The 23387-nt window shown below is 49.8% G+C and overlaps 1 protein-coding gene across 4 annotated transcripts; it reads left to right on the top strand.

The window, feature by feature from the left end:
• Window positions 1-115: 115 nt before the first annotated feature.
• Window positions 116-22635, top strand: ZNF333 (zinc finger protein 333). Of its 4 annotated transcripts, XM_036066545.2 has the most exons (10): window positions 138-222; window positions 3043-3086; window positions 5903-5985; window positions 7168-7365; window positions 8559-8675; window positions 9425-9512; window positions 15943-16031; window positions 16633-16759; window positions 18100-18176; window positions 18716-22635. In XM_036066545.2, the coding sequence occupies exons 4-10, from the start codon at window positions 7297-7299 to the stop codon at window positions 19811-19813; spliced, it is 1665 nt and encodes a 554-aa protein (XP_035922438.1). In that variant the 5' UTR covers window positions 138-222; window positions 3043-3086; window positions 5903-5985; window positions 7168-7296; the 3' UTR covers window positions 19814-22635. The 4 variants fall into 4 exon arrangements, with proteins under 4 accessions (XP_035922439.1, XP_077910540.1, XP_035922438.1 ...); XM_036066546.2 differs by lacking the exon at window positions 3043-3086 and having other exon boundaries at window positions 116-222; XM_078054414.1 differs by lacking the exons at window positions 3043-3086; window positions 8559-8675 and having other exon boundaries at window positions 116-222.
• Window positions 22636-23387: the final 752 nt, after the last annotated feature.

Here is a 23387-nt window from a genome sequence, read left to right as displayed (position 1 = left end):
GGGGAAGGAAACTAGGATTTACTCTCCGAGGCCGGATGAAGAAGGGGTCAACATTTCCGTCACCGCCTGAAGCTCCTCTAGTCCCGAGAACTGGAGCCCCGGCCACTTCCGCTCCCGGCGACCTCCAGGCCGGAAGCGGAAGTGCGCGGCGGCCACGGGCGGCGGCGGGTGTGCTGGGCCGCGCGGCGCGCTGCGGTGGGAGTGTCTCCGGCCGATCTGCAGGTGCGGCTCGGCCCCTCGGGAAGGCGGGAGGGCCCTGCGGGCGCGAGGAGGGGCCGGAGGGCCCCGGACCGCCGCCCGTGCGGCGGCGCCTCCTCCCCGCGGTGGCACCCCGCGCCGGGATGGGGCCCGCACCACTCGGCCTCGCAGCCGTCACCCCGACCCCGCGGCCCGGCCCCCTGCCCTCAGGTACCGCCTGTCCGGGCAGACAGGACGGTCGCCCATCCATCAAAAGGGAAATCACGTAGTACAGTCCAGGTCCCGCAGCTCAGGAATGTGGTGCCCCCAGCCGGCCCAGCCCTCACCCGTCCTCCCGGATTTGTAGGGCACTCCCGTACCTCCCTTATGCATGGAGCTGTTTATTAGTAATTCACGTTTAATTTCATAGGACGTTTCATGTTATCTACTCTGCAACTGGAAAGTGAGGTGCTGAGGCTGCATGTGCCGATTGGTTTGAGTGACTGTCAAGTGAATTTAAAAAATGGAATGTTCCCTCTAGCAAGGGATGGCAAGAGTTTGTTGCTGTTGTTTTTTAGTTTTTTTGGTGACTATTTGTAGTTCTTTAGCTTAGGGGCTGTTAATTTAGCTTTCATTTCATTTTTTCCTTTCCCTTTCCTTTCCTTTCTCTTTATTCCTTTCTTTCATTTAAAAGAGCTTTTAATTTGTGAGCATCAGTGTTTTTCACTGCAAGATGAGGGTGTCTTAAGAAAAGCTATTTCCCAGTCATGTCAGAAGTCTTACCATCAAGGAAAAGGAAGATTATTCAGTTCTTTTCCCGGCAGTTCCCACTCTGGTTACCTCAGGCCTGTGAATGAATCACCACGAGGCTTAAAAATATATGGGACTCCAGGAAAAACGATGACATAGCTTTGTTAGTACTGGGAATTGAAATTGAGTTGGTCATAAATGGAGTGTCTTTTTTTTTTTTTTTAATAATAGGGTTAAAACTAACTTTTGAGAAATGAAAAAAATTAATTTTGGAAGAAGAGTAGACTTCAGATTCAAGTGAGGTTGTTTGTTGTCGAAAAGAGCCCAGGTTCTGCCTTGCCATCTTAGAAAGACTTAACATTGTTTCTTAAAGACATCTGAAAGCTAGTGTTGATTTATGTTATATGAACAGGCATTTTAAGTCATTTTTATATTTGATTTTGTGGTGTTACATTGTTGTTCTGTGTGTCTGTGCAGGTGCATGCCTCAGGCTGGCTATGCTGAATTATTTTTGGGGAGTGTTGATTGTTTGGCACATTTCCATTGGGGATGCCCTCTATGAACTGGGCCTTGTACAGAGGAAACAGTGTGATTGAAATAGATACAATACTTGCCTCTGTGGAGGTTTTATCCTCCCTTAAATTAATCATGACCAGGGTGATAAGGAAACCTGGAGCAGGAGAACTTGGGGAGGAGGTCAGGAAAAACCCCTTACAAGGGATAAATGTTTGAATCCCCCAAATGAGCTGCATGTAGCTAGACAAGGATTTAGGAATAGGAGTAGGGAGGAGATTTGAGAGAACATTCCAGATGCACAGCCTCTCAGGCAGGACTAGGCCTGGTGTGTTTCAGGAGTTGAGAGAAGAGGGACAGCTAAAGTAGAGAAAACAAAGTGTGGAATGTATGAGCCAGGTTGGAGAGGTGGGCAGGGCCGTAAAGGCCAGGGTAAACTTTGGACCTTGTTCTAAGGCCATTGGGAAGCCTTCAGTTTTTTTAAAATTTTCTTTATTTTTTAAAGTAGGCACCACGCCCAGGGTGAAGCCCATTGCGGGGCTTGAACACACAACCCTGATATCAAGACCTGAGCTGAGGTCAAGAGTTGGATGCTTAACTGACTGAGCCATGCAGGCGCCCCACCACTGAATCAGTTTTAAGTAGGAGAGTGACAGAGTGTTTGTGATTTAGACAAAACACCTACGCCTGGATTGAGCATGTGGACAAGAATGAATGGAGAGTCCATATATGTTGGTACTGGGAATTGAAACTGAGTTGGCCATAAATAGGGTGTCTGGAAAGTCCATATATGAGCTAGAATCAATTCATGACTCATGCTGGTAGCTGGGGCCTGATGATGGTTGGGGAACTGGCAAAGTTGGCATGTTTGAGAGCATGTAGGATGTGCAGTTGAGAGAATTTGGTTGATGTATTCTCTCTATCACATTACAGAGCAGGGGTTGGCAAACTATGCCAGATCTGACCCAATGCTGGTTTCCATAAAAAAGGTTTTTTTTATGGAAAAACAAATGTGTTTTTTTTGTTTACCTGTTGTCTGTGGCTGTTTTTGTGCTACAACCACAGTTAGATTGTTGGTTTAGAGGCCATTTGGCCCACAAATCCTAAGATATTAACTCTGGCCTTTTGAAGAAAAAGTTTGCCAACCCCTAATATATAAAGTACTCAGTACGCATCAAGCACTGTGCTAGTGGCAGGATTTGGAGTCCTGAAAAAGGTGAACACAGGTCTGTACTTCGGGAATGTACCTTATAGTTGGAGAGGGAGAGGCAAAATCACCTAAGCAAATAAATTAAAAATCACAACTTGATAAGAGGCAGTGGAGGAAAAGTAGAGGCTGTTAGAGGTATTTTGAGAGAATATAAGAGGAGAAATAATCCTTTTATTAGATGAGAGGAACCACTACGGGGGCTGTAGTCTGGAAGGTGGCTCTGGGTGCAATATGTTGCTTATTGGGAAAGATGCAGTGTGAGGGTTTTCACTGGGCTGCCCTGCTGAAGGCCCATGGAAGTGGTATTACCTGGGCCAAACCCTTGTGTGGGGCTCTGCTTCCACCCTCACCCCCCCTTTGTTTTTTTATTACCTTGGTCTCTTTTATTGCAGGGAGGATGCCTGATGAGACCTTAAATCCTGGCGCTGGTGTCATGGTGAGGGGACTGGAGGAGTCGGAATCATTGCGGGAGGGGAGCATGATTATGTACTCTGGGTCCTGTCCCCTCTCTCCCCACCCCCAACTGAGGAAGAAAGGGGAGGGGAAGTGTGGAGCACCCTCTGCCTTGCCCCAGGGGACCTGATAGTCTCTTTCAGTGCCTGAGCTCTGGTGGGAACTGGCTTGGGAGGAGGGTCCCCACAGTGACCCCGGGGCTCTGTGCCTAATTCCGGAGTCTGACTGCAGAATGGGGCTCATTTAGACTTGGCAGCAGCAGAGCTCCACACCTGGGCCATCCCTTGGGAGGCCTACCAAAAATACACGTGTCTGTGTAACTTGAAATTAATTAAAATTCAGTAAAATTAAAAACCCAGTTTCTTAGTTGCCTGAGCCACTCAAGTGCTCAATAGCTACACGTGCTGGTGGCTGCCTTTTTGGGAAGCACAGACCTAGAACATTCCCATCCTCACGGAAGCTCTGTCAGACCATGCTGCGCTACAGGGTTCTGAGATGAAAAGACCATTACGTTTCTCAGATGCAGTGGCAGTCCTATTCTCACAGACATAAAAGATTACAAAGTGCTTAAGTCTTGGGAAGGGGGTCTAGGGATTTCATGAAAATTAAGTGATCAATCCCAAACTTCTGATGCCTTAAATAAAGAGTGTAGGAAAAACTGTCTAGAGTCCAGAAATAGGCTCGGGCAGTCACTGGTGGTGTGAAGTGACAAAGAGAGCCAAAGCTTACACTCTCGGATTTGTCCACCCGTTAAAAGAAAGGAAATCTTGTCTGCTCAGTTGGCCATGTGACCCCTGTCGCGGTCACAGCTGTTCCAGCACAACACCCGCTGTAGAGATGGACAAACCAATGGGCAAGGCTGTGTGCCAGTAAAACTTTATTTATAAAAACAGGAGGCAGGCCAGGTTTGCTGAGCCCTGCTGTGGCGGGAGTCTTCTGAACGTGCTCCTTTCCCCAGTGATAACCAGTTGTCCTGCAGGTGGTCCTTGCTGAGCCAGAATATATGTGTGTTGTTTTAGGAGTCAGTTACCTTCGAGGATGTGGCGGTGGGGCTCATCCAGGGGTGGGCGTTGCTGGACGGTGCACGGAAGAACCTGTGCCGATACGTGATCCTGGACAAGTGTAGGACCCTGGCCCCCAGGGGTAAGGCTAGCATCAGGCTGGTCCTTCTCCCATGCAGGTGTCTAATGCCTCTTAAGGGCCAGCTACGAGGCCAAGGAAGATGTGTGGGCTTCCGCGGGAAAACAGCTCCATCCGTTGTGTTATATTCATTCTTTCTATAGTCAGAACCTGCATGGGTCTCATTGAACTTGGCCTTGGGTTTCAGGGCTTCATCCCTGTGGGGCAGAGAGGAGGGTGTTTGTGGTGTGGGCCCTTGTGAAAGAGCTTCACTGAGTTCATTGGAAATGGGGCACGATCACTTTGCTAACCATGGTACTCGCTCAGCGCCAGGAGCTAAAGCCCACGCGGAAGCGGGAAGCCCACTGCAAACCCTCCCTGCCTCCCTCAGCATGTGTGTCTTTGTCCAGGAGTGGGGATTCCACCATGCAAACCCAGTGTGGGCTCCCCGGTGGGGCCAGAGGAAGAGCTGAGGGCTCCACGGGTGTGGGTGAGTGTGTGGGGGGGTGCCCACCGGGTGGGGGGGCGGTGTGCTGGGAAGTATCAGTCTGAGAGCATTTCAGAGGCCTTTTATCGCAAGGGGAAATGAGACTCTTTGGGGTGTCTCATTTCTCACTCACTTCTCAAGTGAGTTCCTGTAGTGTTTTTTCTCTTCTGCTAGCCTTCTCCTACTTCTCATTGATCTCAGAAAACGATCTGTTCAAATCTCTCTCTCTCTCTCTTTTTTTTATTGAGATATTCGCATACCAAAGAATCCACCCTTTTAAAGTGTACAATTCACTGGTTGTCAGTATATTCACAAAGTTGGGCCACCTTCACCAGTCTCGCTCCCCTCCCCCCCATCTGCTTTCTGTCTCTATGGATTTGCCTGTTCTGGATACTTCATATAGAGAGAATCACACAACATGTGGCCTTGGGTGTCTATCTTCTTTTGTTAGTGTGATGTCAAGGTTCATCCACATTGTAGCGAGTGTCAGAGCCTTGTTCCTTTTTAGGGCTGAATACTGTTCCAGTGTATGGGTAGACCATGTTTTGTTTGTCCATTTGTCTATGGACAGACGTTTGGTTTGTTTCTACTTTTTGGCTCTTGTGAATAGTGTTGTGAACGTTCATGTACCAGATTTTATGTGGGTATGTTTTCATTGCTCTTGGGTTGACACTTAGGAGTTGAGTTGCTGGGTCTTTTACTGAACTTTTGGGGGAAGTTTACTGAACTTTTTGGGGAACCACCAAAGTGCTTTCTCAGACAGGTGCACGCACCATTTTACATTCCCACCAACAGTGGTTGAGGGTTCCAGTTGCTCCACATCATACCCACACTTATTGTCCAATTCCTCATGAAAGTGAACATTTCTGTGTGTGTTCTTTGTCTAATTGCTTCTTACTTATTTCTCTGATAAGGCTGTCTTTCTGGCGACATCTGTCTCAATCCCCAGAAGACATAGTTTCTCATCCCTGCCCCACCCCCGCTCCTGTCACTGCCAGATTCCACACACAGCTGTATTCTTCAGAGTCTCCCTTTGCTCACTGACGCCTTCTTCCCTTTTAGTACCGTCCCAAGTTTAGGCTCAATATTTAAAAAACAATATTTTAAAACAATAAATACTTAAATATTTATTTTGGTCAATTTCATATCACTATTTCTGAAAGAACTTAATTCTTTTTTCTAATTCATTTTAGACTGGGAATCTCAACTTAAATCCAAAGTGTCGACTCCTGTGCAGGATATTTTGGAGGAAAATTCATCCCATGATATGCAAATGGTAAGATTCATGGGGGATTATCCTTATTCCCTCTCTTGGGAGAAGTTGAGGAATTTGTGAGTTGGAAATGCACACCAGAGCCGGGGAGACATTTGGGGCATTTCCTCAAGGACATTCCCACATGGTCTGAAGGGAGTGGCCATGACTCCTGAATTTGGGTAAGCCCTTTCTGTCACTCAAGACCCTTCTTCGAATGTTCTCCCAAGTAAACATTGCCATCAGTGTGAGTCAGACATTGATTGTGTGCAGTATGATTTACTCCTCAACAGTCATGGGAAACTCCTGCCTTTTGGAGAAGCCCCATGGAAATCACGAATGGGAGAAAGCCCTCAACGTCCTTGAGCCCTCAACCTGCCTAAGCGAGGTGTACCTCTGAACGTGCTAGAAACGTGCCTCGACAGGGAGGGGAGCAGCCCTGGGCGCTCTGCGGGTGTTGGCGGGGTTTTTGTCGTCACTCACCCCTGGCCAGGAACAAACTCTGCCTGGAGAGTTGATTCAGCCGCATCCAGAATGGCTTCAGGAGGTACTCTAACCTAGACCTGACAAGAGAACTGTGGGAGAGAGGGTCACCCTGACTGTAAGGGACATGGGAGAGCTGTTGCGGACCCCTCTCCACGTAGGAGACAAATCGAGATCTCACAGCAGAAATAAGCCCCTGTCAAAGCGTGGAAGAGCCTTTAGAGCTGGCTGGCGCATTCCAGTGTACCAGGGAACAGACTGAGCCCCGCTGCTCCCACCTTGGCCCTGAGTTCCTGCCTCCCCACACTGGAGGAATTTCCCAGGTTTGGGTTCCCGTTCTTGGGGATTTCAAAGGTGAGGGTTAGGGTGTGGATAGAGGGACACGTAGAGCCCAGTTTCACCCCCAGGCTGGGCCTGTTTGTCCCAGAGCCAGTGAGATCTCTGGGCTCCCTCAGTCTGTGCCCCTCCACCTCTGTCATGGATGGTGTCAGACTCATGGTGAAGAGACGCCAGCCCAGTGGATGGGGTGGCAGGGCCTGGATGGTAGAGACCTGTTTCATTGCTTTGCTCTGAGCATGCGGAGCCTCAACCCTGCATAGCCTGGTGTGGGCTGCCGGGCAGCTGAAAGCCTCACCCCTACATGGCTCGCATCAGACCCCAGGGCAGCTGAGACACTCCTCACTGCTCAGGTCCTCCTCACCGTTGGTTCACATTTTTGTTTAGGTGGAGAATGTCCTCCAATAGCTGCTTGGGAAAGGGCGTGTTGCTTTGGAGACCCTGAGGTCTGAAAATACCTCACTGGAGCTGCTGGATTGCAGGGGCCTCATCTGACAGGATCGTTGCAGTAACCCCATGCAGAGCACTCTGTGCATCATCACAGAGCCCTCAATTAATGCTTGTGCAGTGAAGGCGCGAACACAGGTACTCCAGGCCATCACCGCCCCCCTGTCTTGATTAGCAGGTGGACCCTGTGAGGGAGGGAGGGAGGAGGACCCACAAGGGATAGCTGTCCTCTCAAGTTTCTGTGGGCTCTTTCCTTTTAGTATGGATTCTAGCACCTTCCACAGAGTTTCACTCCCAGCTCAGCAGTGAGCACTGAGTGTGGGAGAGGAGGGGCTTCTGCTGCATCTGAGCCTCAGGAAACAAACGAGTGGTCACAGAATGTTCTGAGTGGGCACAGGAGGTCTACCTGGACACACACGTGGAGAAGCTGAGTGGGTCATCCATGAAGACACACAGCCCATAAGTGGTACAGTCACATTTGGAGCTGGGAGTCAAATCCAGGATGCAGATCTCTAATTGCAGAGATTGCTGTCCTAGCTGCCAGGATCTACCGGCTGGGAATCGTACAACCCGCCACATGGTTAAAGGTGCTGATGGTTCAGCTAGCCCTTCCGGGCATCAGTGGGCCTCATCCTCATCCTCAGCTCTGAGGCCTCCCTGTCATGTGAGGATAAGGCCTTGTGGCCTCCCCCTCATGGCCAGCTAGGCCAGGGGAGGACAGGAACATAGAGGGCTGGAGACTGCTCCCAGAAGAGCCCCAAAACAGGCTGAGGAAGCGGTCTCCAGGCTCAGCCCTTCTACTGTCCTAGCCCCCCTTGCCCCCATGCCGTGTCCCCTCCACGCTGTTTCAGGGCAAGGGGATATTGGCTTGCGTGAGCGTTGGATAAGGACAGGTTCAGAGGATGGGCTGTGGATGGCAGGGCAGATGTAAATAGCTCTGGCCAATAGTTTGGTCCTGCGACTGATGGCTGCCAAATAGACAAACACAGGCTAAGAAAACAGAACAACATTCATATTCAGAGCCGAGGGCTCCTAGCCTTTCTTCAGTGAAGCGTATTGCAGTGCCTCTGAGAGCCTGTGGCCTAACCCCCTAGCCTAACCCCCAGAACCAGAAAGGGTCAGGTTCACCTCTGCGTCTGTGGCGTGGTCAGTCCTTGAGCCCCTCAGTGGCCGGGGCCCACGGTGGGGTAGGGGGAGTCACCAGGTCTGAAGCTGCCAGACCTGCATACCTGCCTTGTGACGGCACTACCCCAAATCTGAGGGTCCTTCAGGCCCAGAGCAGCCTCAGTGCCACCTCTGTCCTGCTCAGTCCCCTCCGTGCCTTCTCCTAGGGGCCAGGGCTGGACCTGAGGATGCAGATCAGGCCCACAATTGGAGACAGGGGGACACCTTCGATTCCAGAGGACCATCTGGCTCTCTGGGTGTCACCTCGGTCTTCTGGATATACAGTAAGCCAGGGAGGACGTTTGCTGTGAGGGCCCAGTGCCAGCCAGGAAGGCCCGCGGTTCAGGATTTCTGCCCATCACCTGCCCTGAGGGACCTGCCACATTTTCTTCCCATCCATCACCAAGTCCTGCGAGCTTTTCCCCCCCGAAATATAATTTATCTCTGACTGCTCCTGCTGTCCCCACTGCCACCACCCTGCCCAGAGCCACTGTTAGTTCTCTGGGACCCCTGGAACTGCTCCCTACAGGCCCCCGTTTCTACTGGGCCCCACCCTGGACACAGAGGCTAGAGATAGCCCTTAGAAATGCAAGTCAGGTTCCCTGAGGGAAAAGCTGCCAGTGGAGGAGAGTTCAGATCCTTTCTCCCACCACAGGGCTTCCTTCCGGGAATAACTTACTGACCATCCTCATGCGTGGAGGTCCACCTCCTCGTCCCCCCACTACCCCTCAGCCTGCTGGCCATCCACGCCCCTCTTTGCTCCAGCGTTTCCCCCCGCTGCTGGAGGCTCCTCAGAGGTTGCCTCCCCCCAGCCCGGGCCCCCTCTCCATTCCTTTTTGAAGTTGAAATTCTATCACGGTGATTAGTTTTGTACCCACGGATTGGATTAATCTGGACAAGCTACATTGGGTGTGTCTCAGTTATCAGTGTGTTTCCAGAGCAGGGTCAGTCTTGCAAATTCGGTCAGGGTGAGGAGCTGGGAGCGTATTCCATTGACCGTGTGACTCTGATCTGTCCCTGTCACGCTGTCTAGGGGCTGAAGGCGGCCGTGCAGATTCAGAGGGCGGCCATGCCCGTGCCTGCACTGGGTGTTCCTGAGCTGGGGACGGCCGGGGGTTCTGGTGAGTGAGCGCCAGTGGAATTGGCAGCCTGGGGGGCCCTGCCTGTGCTCTGTTGTGTCCGGGAACTTGCCCCGCCCCCCCTTTCCTCCGACCGCAGGCATTTCCCTGTACTGGAAGGAGAGAATATGTAAAGTCCTGTCACCGTTCTTTATGCATTCAAGAGGAAAGGCACCTTTTCAGGATTGTGGGCTGGGAATCTTTTTGGTTTTTTTTTTTTTTTTTTTTTTTTTTGGTCTTTGGTCTTTCTGTTAAGAAAGAGCAGATCCCCTTCAGCTATGGCCAAGTCCAGACTTCTTTTTGGGCAAGGTTAAATTCTCCACAGTTATGTCGATGCTGAAGATGACAGTTGAATTTACTGTAAATGGCATATGTTTTAACTGAGCTTATAAAGAATGAGGTTAAAACAAACCATATGTCCTGAGAAGTGGGGGAAAAATTAATTCCGGGGGACAAATAACATCTTAGCTATAATTTCAAGGCATTTATCTCCTTCCATCTTGCCTTCTAGGGAGAATAATAAACTTTGTTTCTGAACAATATCATTCAGGCTTGCATTTGGAATCTCTCACATCATTGACAGGAAGTAATTCTTAGATTATGTTATGTGTTGCTCTTCTATGTATTTTTGGTAAGCTTTCTGGCCAAGGCTTTGCCTTGAAGTACTCTTGAAGCACTTGGAGTACCCTGTGCTCTTGAAGTCCTCTTGAAGTACTTGGAGTACCCTGTGCTCTTGAAGTACGACTCTTCAGGTGCTCTAGCTGGCCACCCTGTGGTGAGGTGGGCACTGGGAGACAATCTCAAACAAAACATTGGCCACCTCCGCGTGGAGCTCACAGTCTGCCTGGGCGGTCAGATTTTTCAACGAAGACCAGAATACAATGGAAGCATGTAACACGAGGACTTTATCTTGGGGGCAGAGAGGAGTTTCTGGAAACTGGAAGTCAGACCATGGGTTCTCAGCTGCAGCACCACTGACATCGGGGCCGGATCCTTCTCTGTGGTGGGGCCATTCTGTGCACCGTAGGATGTTTAGCGGCATCCCTGACCTCCTCCCACTAGACGCCAGTAGCGCCTCCTGTATTGGTCCACCAGGGCCACTGTGACAAAGTACCACAGACCGAGTGGCTCAACCACAGAAACTTGTTTGCTCACAGTTCTGGAGGCCAGAAGTCCGAGATCAAGGGATTGGCAGGGTTGGTTCTTCTCAGGGCTGTGATCTGTTCCAGGCTTATAGGTGGTTGTCTTCTTGTGTTTTCTTTTTCTGTATGTGTCTCTGTTCAAATTTTGTTTTCTTATAAGGACACCAGTCATATTGGATTAGGGCCCACCCAACTGACCCCATTTTAATGACCTCTTTAAAGACCCCATGTCCAAATATGGTCCTATTCTGAGGTACTGGGTATTTTTTTTTTTTTTTAAGATTTTATTTATTTAGTTGGCAGAGAGATAGAGAGAGAGCACAAGTAGGCAGAGTGTCAGGCAGAGGGAGAGGGAGAAGCAGACTCCCTCCTGAGCAGGAGCCCAATGTGGGGCTCGATCCCAGGACCCCGGGATCATGACCTGAGCTGAAGGCAGACGCTTAACCGACTGAGCCACCCAGGTGCCCTAGGTACTGGGTATTAATTAGCACTTCATCCTATGAATTTTTAGAGGGACACAATTAAGCCTGTAACAGCCCCTAGTCATCACAGCTGAAAATGTCTCCAGAAGCTGTGGCTGGTCCCCACCCCCCTGCCCACCAAGATCATATGCTGAAGCCCTAACCTCCCATGTAACCATATTGGGTGGAGGCTGGGCCTTGAAGGAGGTGGTTAAGGTTGCAGGAGGTCATAAGGGTGGAGCCCCAATACCATAGAACTGATGTCCTTGTAAAAAAAGGGAGAGACACCAGAGCTCCCTGCCAAGTGAGGACACAGTGAGAAGACTTTTGTGTATAAGCCAGGAAGACCGCTCTAACCAGCCCGACCATGCTGGTACCCTGCTTTCAGACTTCCAGCCTCCAGAACTGTGAGGAAGTAAGTTTCTACCATTTAAGCTGCCCTGTCTGTGGTATTTTGTTATGCAGCGGAGCTGACTGAGATACTGGACTTTGCCACGTGTGCCCTGGGGGATGAGTATCGACTTAGACCATGATATTTACTGTATCATTTAGTGTGGCAAGATGTTGGGGTGTTGGGAGAAGGCTTGGGGGGAGGATTTCAGGCCTAGGAATGGCATCTGTAAAATTCCTCCTGGGGGGGAGGCAGGCAGGCAGAGAGCCTGGTGTGCCCGGGGGCCCACGGAAGGCTGTGTGAAGGGAGCAGAGGGAAGGGGAGAGTGGTGTGAGCTGACTGCAGAGGGTTGGGCTCCAGATCATTCAGGGCCTGGAAGCATGGGAGGAAAATCCGGGCCTGCGAGCTTAAGCTGCCGGGAGCCAGGGATGTGTTTGGGTGAGTGGTGCCGTGCATCTGCAGTCTTAGCAGGACCCTCCAGCACCTGGGAGGTGGCGGGGCCTCAGGGAGGATCCGAGCGGTGGGTGGAGGCAGTGAGGAATGGGGTGGCAGTGGCCTCGACCAGCGGTGAGTGCGGAGTGGGTGTGGCGGGTCCCTGAGACCACGCCCGCTTGTGGCCATTCGCTAGGACTCCTAGGCCTCGGCCCACAGTCGTACTTATGGTGGTGATTTATCACAGTGAAGGGGCGCAGAACTCAGTCCCCTGGAGCATTAGGTGAAGTCTGGGGGAGTCCAGGCACAAGCTTCCGGAGTCACACAGGACATGCTTAATACCCCCAGCAATAAGCTGTGACAACATGTGTGAGGTGATGTCTACCAGGGAAGCTCAGGAGAGACTTGGCGCCCAGGCTTTTCACTCGGGGCTGGTCACGTCGGCACCCTCTGCCCAGCATGAACCTGACTCCTGTCAGCAGGTGCTGGACTCCTGGAAGGAGAGCAGGCGTTCAGCACAAACCACAGTGTTCATAGAAACAGTTTAAAAAGAGTGAGCCCCTCTTGCTAGTTAGGGTGGAGGGAACCCTCTGGAGATCCATGTTCCCAAGGGCCAGCAGGCAGGCCTGTTGTGTTAATTCTTGTCTACAGGGTAGGGATTTGCGGAATGATTTAAGACATAGGCAGGAGGTTGATTTGAGATAATTTGGTGAGTCCTGTATGCTTTCATTTACCAGACAATCCAGAGCATTCATGTGCCAAGCACAGTGCGGGACGGGCGGGGGTGAAAGGAAAGGGAACCCAGGCTTGTTCTTCCGAAGTTTCTAATCCTGCGAGGGTGGCAGAAAATGCACACCTAAGGAAGCCAGTAACCATGTGGTTACAAATAGGCAGGGGCTGTGAGGAAAGGGGGAGGGTCCTTCTAGAGAAAAGAAGGATACTGAGGAGGGGAGGCACTCTGAGGGAGTGAGTGACCTTTCAGTGGATTCAAAAAGGAAAGGCCTGATGTGGCGTGAGCCATGGTGGGGACCGGGGTAGGAGGAAAGGGAGTGGGGTGGGCGGGGGTCGGGAGAGATGAGTGCTCTCTGTAGAGATGTCATCACTGAGGTGGTGTTTTTTTTTGGTTTAGTTTTTGGATTTTGGTTTGTTTTTTTTTTTTGGATTAATTGTTGGGGTCTGCAGAGTGTCAGGGGCAAGATTTCCCATCTGAGGCAGGAATGTCGCTTCCTGAGATCAGGGACACTGGAAGAACAGCCTTTGAGAGTAAGGTGATGAGCACATTTTTTTGAGGGGGGATGAGACAACAGAAATTCATATCTCACATTTCTGGAGGCCGGAAGTCTCCAGTCAAGGTGTTTGGCAGGGCCGTGCTTCCTGTGAAGCCTGTGGGGAGGCTCCTTCCTGGCAATCCCTGGTGTTCCTTGGCTTGTAGCTACATCGCTGTGTCGTCACAGGGCCCTTTCCCCTCCTGTGTCCCTGCTTCTGTCTTTTCTCCTCTTCGTAGGACACTAGTCATATTGGGTGTGGGGACCACTCCACTCCACTGTGACTTCGTCTTAGCTAATCACATCTGCAAAGATCCTGTTTCTAAATAAGGTCACATTTTGAGGTAGTGGGGGGTTACAACTTCATAATTTTGTGGGGACACAATTCAACCCATAACGGTCAGCCCTCTGGTCCCCCTCCCCCAAATTCATGTCCTCTCCACATACAAAATACAGTCAGATGATCTTGACACCCCCAAAGTTTTTACCCATTCCAGCATCAACTCTAAGTCCCAAATCTCATCAACTCAAAAAGTCCCCAAGTCCATATGAATCATCTAAATCCGGCATGGGTGAGACTCGGGGTGTGGTCTCTCCCAGGGACAAAATTCTTCTTCATCTGTGAACCTGTGAAATGAGAAAACAGGTCCTCTGCTTCCAAAAGACATTGGTGGGACATGCGCAGGGTACACGCTCCCTCTCCCAAAGGGAGAGAAAGAAGGGGTTATGGGTCCCAAGCAGTCTCGAAACCCAGCAGGGCAAGTTAAGGCCTGCAGCGGCAGCAGCCCTGCCCCCCAGCTCACTGTGGTCGTAAGGCGAATTCCCCAGACAGATGAGTGGGGACCTGAGCTGATGGTGTGGACGTGGGTCTGGAGTTCAGGGGAGAGAATCAGCCTGGGGGTTTGGGCCCGGTCAGCCGGGCTGGGACCTGATGCCCAGAGCGGGCGAGGCTGCCTGCCAAGGCAGAGGCTGAGGGAAGTGAGAAGGGTGAGGGATGGAGGAGGGTGTTGTACAGGAGACAGAAGGAGCTGGGGTGTGGTCACTTCAGGGTGGAGGGCTTAGATGACTGCACGCATTGACTGGATCCCCACCAAGGATGGGGGGTCACTGGTGGTCTGAGTGAGGCGCCTGTCCTTGGAGTGGTGATGATCGTGAGTAAGCAGGAGGTGAGGAAATGGACGGTGGGTTGGTTGCCCACAGTGGGGAACAAAACAGTATGTAGAGGGAAAAGGAGAGTGTTTTGGCTTAAATTGTGGCCCCCCAAAAAGGCATATTGAAGTCCTAATTAGCTGCCGGTACCTATGACTGTGACTGGGACCTTACTTGGAAATAGGTCTCTGCAGCTGCCATCGAGTTAAGGTGAGGTCGGGATGGGGCGGGGGTGGGGGCGGAATCTCATCCAGTGTGACTGGTGTTCTTTTAAGAAGAGAAACATGCGGGGCACCTGGGTGGCTCAGTTGGTTAAGCGTCTGCCTTCGGCTCAGGTCATGATCCCAGGGTCCTGGGATTGAGCCCCGCATCGGGCTCACTGCTCAGCGGGGAGCCTGCTTCTCCCTCTGCCTCTGCCCCTTCTCCCTGCTCTCTCTCTCTCTGTCAAATAAATAAAATCTTAAAAAAAAAAAAAAAAAAAAGAGAAACATGCCAGGAGGAGACAGGGACACAGAGGGGAGAGGACAGCCACGTGATGACAGACGCAGAGATCAGACGGACGCAGCTGCAGGCCAAGGAGCACCCAGGATTCCAGACAGCCACTGCCAGGAGCCAGGAAGAGGCGAGGAGGGATTCTGCCCAGAGCGTCAGAGGGAGCGCGGCCCTGCTGACACCTTGGTCTTGGACTTCTGGCCTCCAGAACCGAGAGAGAATACGCATCTGTGGCTTTAAGCCTCTCAGTTTGTGGTACTTTGTTACACCAGCCCCAGGAGGGGAATATGTGGGGTCAGAGATTGGACATGGCTCAGGTTTTCTTTTTTTATTATCTGCAATTTATTTTATTTATTTGTATGATATGCATTATTTTTTATGTCAGGATTGATGTCTGAGGGGGAGGGTCCCGTCGCGGTGGGAGGTGAGGGCGCAGGGAGACGAGATGGTGTGTGGGGGGTCACTTGCTCGTCTGTAATAGGCTGAGCCAGGAGGCCCCGGGTCGGGGGTGGAGGGGTGTGGTTGATTTGAAGGCAGGAAGGGGAGATGCTGCCTTCTCACAGGCAGACTTGGGGTGTGGGCAGCGTCTCTGTCCCCTCCTCGCGGTAAGTCCTGGGGTGCTGCTGGCCCTGCAGAGTGGGGCAGAGGAAGGGGCTGAGCAGCTAGGGAGGAATGCTGACCCAGGGCTGAATCAAGGGGCAGCGGGGGCTGCGCCAGAAACTCCAGAGTCTGTTGGTGAATTGAGACCTTGACTCCAGGATTTGGAATGGAAAAAACATGCACGTGTATGTGCGTGTTTGCACGTGTGTCTGTGTGTGTGTGTGCATGTTCTTCTCAGTATGGGTGTGTGCATGTGTACGTATGTTTTGTGTCTGTGTGTGTATGTGTCTGCCTGTTTGAATGCACGCACGTGTGTGTGTGAGTGTGCACGTGTCCCTAAGTGTGTGAGTGCGTGCAAGTGCATGTGTGTGTCTCTTGTACGTGTGTGTGTCCCTGTGAGTGTGCGCATACGTGTGTGCACATGGGGTCACTCACAGTCGGGGTGGGTGTGCCCTGTGGGTGTGCTCACGGGGCCTCCTGGCCTTCCCTCCTTTCCTATAGCTCTGCTTGCCCAGGACCCCGCCTGGCTCCAGCAGGAGGGCACAGAGGACGAAGCTGTGGCTCCGGGGGTACTGATCACCTGTCCGCGGGTAAGTAAGAAATCCCTGTTGCTCTTCTTGCTTGGGCCCTTGTCCTCTTCCCTTGGACTAGAGCTTCTCGACCCCACAGGGCTGGTCTCCAGGCCTCCAGGCACTGGACCTCCCGTAATATGTGTCAGGGGGAGGTGCATGGGCCAACCCAGGCAGCAGTCCCACTGCTTCATTCAGACCTTCTCTAGCTGTGGAGTGCCTCGTTCTGCTGAGCATCAGGAGGGAAAACAGCAAGGATGTGAGCTGTCCTTGCCTCCTAGTCTTCACGGTCTCTCGGGGCAAACGGTTGTCATTTACTGAATACTTCTCTCTTGCCGGCAACATGCTCAGGTCCGCTGGATCCTGGAGCTGGAAGGGAATAAAACTGCCAGGGCTTCCTGGCTAGTTACCAGCGGCTCAGTCCTTTGATGCCACATGTCTGGATGCTGACCCTCAGGGAGGAATGAGTAGGTAGAGGAGCATTCTAGTTCTGGGGTCTGAGTCAAAGGTCTGAGAATCCTCTGCATGGGTCTCCCTTCCCCAGGCCGCTGGCCCCCTCGCCAGCCTCCTGAGTACTGGTGGGGGTGGCCCCTGGCTGAGCTGCGACGGGTGTGTGTTTCAGGAACCAGTCACCTTTGCGGATGTGGCTGTGTTGTTCACCCCAGAAGAATGGATGTTTCTAGACTCTGCCCAGAGAAGCCTGTACAGAGATGTGATGCTGGAGAACTATAGGAACCTGGCCTCCGTGGGTAAGGCCAGGCTTGTTGCCTTATCTACACACTCCTGCAGCACCTGTGGGTTCCTGGAGGTGTGCCGGTTTGGGAAATCAAGAGGTGAAAAAAACAGACAAATCCTGCTCTCATGGTGCTTACAGTCTAGGGGCTCCCCTGTGGAAATGAAGGTATCTTTGCTGCTGTTTCTCCATGGTTAAAAGTTTCTGGGCTTTTCAAGTGTGTCTCTGAGTGAGGCCCTGGGTTTCGGGGACTGGAGAATCCCATTGTCCTTTGGGACCCAGTGAGGGAGCTTATACTTTGGTTCCTTAGTGTAAGAGCCCTGCCGTGCCCGTGGGAAGGCAGGCAGGCTCATTTTGCTCTTCCCACCCCTGGCGCCTGAAGACTTCAGCATGTCAGCCCTGGTCAGTGGCAGGCGCGGTCTGCTCACACCCTGCGTCTCCCCGTGTGCAGGAGGTCAGCTAGGCACACCCAGTACGTTTCCCATTTGGAGCCAGGAGAAGGGCTGTGGCCCCTGAGAGAAGAAGCTTCCCAGGAACCCGTCCCGGTGAACAGCAGGCAGATCAGGGAGCAACAGCTCTGACCGAAAGATGAGTGTTAGGTTTGGAAATTGTCAGTAAGGGAAACACTTCGAGAGCCCTTGACGGGTGCTGCTCTACTGGATTCCACCTCCTTCCTTTTTGTCCGTAATACTCTACTCTGGCTTCATAGAATGATTTGTCCTACCTCCTCTTCACATTTATCATTTCCATGTGTGTAGTTTATCATGTGTGGATTTTATGTGTATATAGCGTGTGTATGCTTTATCCAGTGCCTCCCCAGGGTATCTTCTTGCCAATACTTTCTCTCAATTTCAGTCTCAATCTTCATAGAACTCTTTCTCAGTAACTTATCTACCATCTCCGTTCCTTGTTCCTATGGTTATGTGACTCCTTACATGGCCAAATACCTTAAAATTTCCTTTACTCTTTGATACATTCTTCCTCTTCACAATTTCCTCCCATAGTTAGAATCAGTATTTATTTTTTATTTTTTTAAAAAAGATTATTTGTGTGTGTGAGAGAGAGAGTATTTGTGCACATGAGTGGGGGGAGGCGCAGAGGGAGAGGAAGAGAGAGAATCTCAAGCAGACTCCCTACTGAGCACGGAGCCTGATGCGGGGCTTGATCTCACAGTCTTGAGACCATGACCTGAGCCAAAATCAAGAGTCAGACACTTAACTGACTGAGCCACCCAGGCGCCCTAGAATCAGTATTTAAAAAAGAAAATCCACATGTTCTCTGCTTAGTTTTTTGGTTGCCTTGGTCCCACAGTTTCCTTCCCCGTGTACTTAATTTTTCTATCCTTATTCATTCCAGAACCTCAGCATCAACCCCAAGATCCAATTTCTAACCAAGATATTTTTGCAGAGATTCCATCCATTGGCATGAAAAGGGTAAGGTGCCCAAGGATTCTTCTTGATCCTCTGTTGTAGGACAAGTCTGGGGTTGCTGTAGATTAGAAAAGCAGCACAAAAGGCCAGAGAGAGAGAGAGAGATTGAGAGAGAGAGAGAGAGAGAGAGAGAGAGATTCAAGGCAAGTGGTGTTCACCCAGGGGAAAGCAGGTTCTTGGGAGAGAGTCTGTGAATGTCATGAGTTGGGGAAAACCCTCCATGTAGATCAAGGCATGTGTTTCCCAGAGTTTCCACAAGCAGCCATGTTTGTAAATGTGAACAGACATCAAGTGTTTAAAACTTAATTTGCCTTTAACTCGGCAAAACTCTGCGTCTAAGAGGCCTCACAAACGTAACAAAAATGACAGCTCTCTGTGGCAGAGCATCCACTTGAAGGGACTCAGGGTAGAAATGGTCCAGACGCACTAAAATGGTAAAAGCTTCAGCTATAGAAATGCCTTTTCCCTACACGTAATTCACCTGGGGGAGAGTCTGTGAACGTAATAGAGTCTTTGGTCTTCCTATTTTCCTCACTTGACAGGAGCAACCCCAGACTGGAGAAAAACTCTATAAATACAGTGAACTTGGGGAACCCTTTCACGGCATTGAACCACTTTTTCAGTACCAGAGAATTCACGCTGGAGGCGACCCCTATGAATGCCATGAGGGTGGAAAATCCTTCTTCCAGCCCGCTCACCTGACTGTACCTGATAAGATCTGTCATGGGGACAAAACCTATGCATGTAACAAATGTGAGAAATCCTTCAGATACAGCTCCGACCTGATCAGGCACCAGAAGACTCATACCACGGAGAAGTGCTTTGAATGTCAGGAGTGTCGGCAAGCCTTCAAGTACTCCTCGAATCTGCGGCGCCACCTGAGGACTCACACTGGGGAGAAGCCCTTTGAATGTGCTCAGTGTGGGAAAACCTTCACAAGGAACTTTAACCTGATTCTGCACCAGCGAAACCACACGGGCGAGAAGCCCTATGAGTGTAAGGACTGTGGGAAAGCGTTTAATCAGCCGACCTCTCTGAGGAGCCACCTGAGGACTCACACTGGGGAGAAGCCCTTTGGATGCAGTCAGTGTGGGAAAGCCTTCAGGGAGCACTCGTCGCTGAAGACGCACCTGCGCACTCACACCAGGGAGAAGCCGTATGCGTGTAACCAGTGTGGGAAGCCCTTCCGGACGAGCACTCATCTCAACGTCCACAAGAGGATACACACCGGGGAGAAACTGTATGAGTGCGCTACTTGTGGGCAGGTCTTGAGTCGCCTCTCAACACTCAAGAGTCACATGCGAACTCACACTGGAGAGAAGCCCTATGTGTGTCAGGAATGCGGGCGAGCCTTCAGTGAACCTTCATCCCTCAGGAAACACGCGAGGACCCACACCGGCAAGAAGCCCTATGCCTGTCAGGAATGCGGGCGAGCCTTTGGTCAGTCTTCACACCTTATCGTGCACGTGAGAACTCACACTGCGGGGAAACCCTATGAATGCAATCAGTGTGAGAAGGCCTTCAGGCACAGCTCTTCGCTTACCGTGCATAAAAGGATTCATGCCGGGAGAGAGAACGTTAGGAACGGTGGCCTGCCTTTATCAGTGTCCCATCCGTATGGGGGGCCCCTTGCTGACTGACTTCCAAGTTTTAAAAGTATACACGTTCTGGGCTGTAATCATCTCTCGTAGTACTGGTTTAGCTACGTCACATGTTTTGATGTATAATATTTTCATTTTGGTTAAAATCTAAGTATTGTCCTAGTTTCTATTATCACTTATTCTTTGGCCTGTGAGTTATTTGTAATTAGATTTTAAAATAACAGGACATGGGTTTATTTTTATAGAGGTATAATTACTTACAGTGAAATGCATAAATCTTAAGTGTACAGTTGGAGGACTCTGACAGGTGCGTACATATATACATGTAACCAACACGCCATTTAAGATAGAGAACATTTCTATCCTTCTGGAGAGTTCCTGCATGTGTATGGGTGTTTTTTTTACTTTATAACTTTCTGCTGTTTGGTTTCTAATTTAATTACATTGTGAGCAGAGAATGTGGTCTTTATGTTATTGAATGTTAGGTATCTGTTTTTAGTGTGGTGTATCCTGTTAGTTGCCTGTCAAAATTGCCCCTTCTTCCTTACGAAAGGACTTACGTTTTTTGGTTCAGATTGGTAACGTGCACTGTTAAAAAAACCTCTTATCTCCCGGTCCTTGCAGCTGGAGGAGGGGCCGCGTGCCCAGTCCTGGCCTTTCTAAGTCTGAGAAGTCATTGGTGTGATACCTGGGAAGGATGTTGCAAAGGACATTTAGCTTGATCCCTCCACGTCTTGCCCTTTGTACAAACAGACATGATGTCTGGTGCTAGAGGAACCATCCCATGACCATGAGAGTAAAAGCTACAGGCTGAGGAGAGTGTGGCCAGAAGTCACACCAACCTGTTTCCCCGTGGTATCTTTGTGTAGCTGCCCTGGACTGTTTGTTTGTGGACATCTTGTGACATGAAAAAGATGCACTTCTTACTGGCACACGACATTGCTGTTTTGGGGCTGGGGTGGGAGAGGGTAGGATGGGTTTATTACCACCAAATGCAGTATCTCACTGATGCACTTAGTATAGGGTCAGTTTTCATAAATGCTTCATGGGTGGTTGAAATCAACGTATTGTATTATACATATGTCCACTAGATTTGAGCATATTATTTGTGTTTCAAAATCTTCTACACATTTATACATATTGGTCAATATCAGTCTGGGCTGCATAACAAAATTACCATCGATTGAGTGGCTTATAAACAACAGAACTTTTTTCTCATAGTTCTGGAGACTGGAGTCCAAGATCAAGATGCCAGCAGATTGCTCTCTGGTGAGGCCTGCTTCATGGTTCATGGATGGCCGTCTTCTTGCCTGGTCCTCACATGGCAGAAGGAGAGCAGGGGAGCGCTGGGGGGTGTCTTGTAGAAGGGCACTCGTCCCATTCATGACGGTTCCACCCTTATAACCCAGTCACCTCCCGAAGTCCCACCTCCTAATACCATCACAGTGGGAATTAGGCTTCAGAATGTGAATGGCGGGGGGCACAAACATTCAGTCCACATCCGTCTATGATCTGTGTACTGAGACAGCTATGTTAAGCTCTCCCACCATGATTGCTGAATAAATTTTGTAATTCTGTCAATTTTTAAATTTATATATTTTGAAGCAGTCAAATGAGAAGATTTTTGATATTTAATGTTTTCAGCAAATTGTTCCTTTTATTCTTCTAGTGACCATCTTTCTCCCTAGTGATGAATATTCAACTATTCATTTTCATAACAGCAAGTCATTGTTTGGAGCTTACTGTTAGCAGAGAGTAGATACGACCCTAAGCTTTGAATCTTCTAAGTTACTTATTTTGCACAATGACACTTTGAGGTAGATACTCTCATCATCCCCAGTTTATGGATGAGGAAACTGAGGCCAAGCCAGTCGAGGTGAGTTAACCAAGGTCATACAGGTGGTAAGTGATGGAGTCTGGCTCCAAAATGCAGGGGCTGTACACAGTGCTTTACTCTGGGGGACTTTTCTTCCTTTGTATCTGTTCTCAGTCTCACAGGGGTCTGTTTTTGTGTGTTGTTGGGTTTTCTTTTTTCTTTTTCTTTTTAGAGAGGGACGGAGAGAAGAGGGAGGTGCAGAAGGAGAGGGAGAGAGAGAGTCAAGCAGGCTCTGTACCCAGTGTGGAGCCCAATGCAGAGCTCGATCTCACAACCCTCAGATCACAACCTGAGCCAAAATTGAGTCAGATGCTTAACCGACTGAGCCACCCAGGTACCCCTGTTTCTGTGTTTTAAAATTCTAGGGGCGCCTGGATGGCTCAGTCGGTTAAGCATCTGCTTTTGGCTCAGGTCATGATCTCCAGGTCCTGGGATCCGGCCCCACGTCAGGCTCCCTGCTCAGTGGGGAGTCTGCTTCTCCCTCTGTCTCTGCTCCTCCGCCCCCGCTTGTGCTCTCTCTCTCAAATAAGTAAATGAAATTAAAAAAAAATCTAACAATTATAACTTGTGTAAAAGTTAATAAATCCTAGTGCACGCCTTGTGAATTTTATATATGTCTACACCACCATATCAGGATATTAAACATTTTATCTCCCCGGAAGCTTCCCTTGGGCCCTACCCTGGCCAATAAGCCCCATCCAGAGGTAATAAGTGTTCTGATTTCTGTCACCATAGATTTGTTTTTCCTGTTCATAGAAATGGAACCCACACTCTACCCTCTTGTGGCTGGCTTTTCATTTAATATAGTGTCTGTGAAATTTATCTTTGTCACATTATCAGTAGTTTATTCTCTTTAAAAACTGTTGGGTAATATTCCATTGTCTGAATATCCCACAGCCAAAACATTCCATTCTGTTTATGGACATTTGGGTTCTTTCCAGGTTTTGCTCTTAGGAATAAAGCTGCTGTGAATGTTCTTGGACAAGTCTTACTGTGAACAAATGTCCTCATTTCTCTCAGGTGTAGCCTGGAGCAGAATCGCTGGGTCATTGTGTAAGCAGACTGTGAGCTGTGGTATATACTGCCAACAGTTTTCCAAAGTGGTTGAAACAGTTTTTACATCCATTATCAATGCATGAAAGTTTGATTTGCTTCACGTCCTGATAATGCATGCTACTGTTAGTTTAATTAAATTACTTAAAAAATTTTTTATTGTTATGTTAATCACCATACATTACATCATTAGTTTTTGATGTAGTGTTCCATGATTCATTGTTTGTGCACAACACCCAGTGCTCCATGCAGAACGTGCCCTCTTTAATACCCATCACCCCACCGCCCTCCCCTCTAGAACCCTCAGTTTATTTTTCAGAGTCCATCGTCTCTCATGGTTCGTCTCCCCCTCCGATTTCCCCCTTTAAATTGAATTTACATATAGCATATTATTAGATTTAGAGGAAGAGTTTAGTGATTCTCAGTTGCATACAACACCCAGTGCTCATTACATTAAATGCCCTCCTTAATGCCCATCCCCAATTACCCCATTGCCCCACCCGCCTCCCCTCCAGCAACCCTCAGTTTGTTTCCTATAGATAGGAGTCTCTTATGGTTTGTCTCCCTCTCTGATTTCATCTTTTTATTTTTGTCTCCCTTCCCCTGTGATCCTGTTTTGTTTCTTAAATTACACATATGAGTGAAATCATATGATAATTGTCTTTCTCTGATTGACTTATTTTG

Source organism: Halichoerus grypus, chromosome 1 (assembly GCF_964656455.1).
Source record: "Halichoerus grypus chromosome 1, mHalGry1.hap1.1, whole genome shotgun sequence".
NCBI classification, from domain to species: Eukaryota; Metazoa; Chordata; class Mammalia; order Carnivora; family Phocidae; genus Halichoerus; species Halichoerus grypus.
This window is presented reverse-complemented; position numbering and strand designations above follow the sequence as displayed.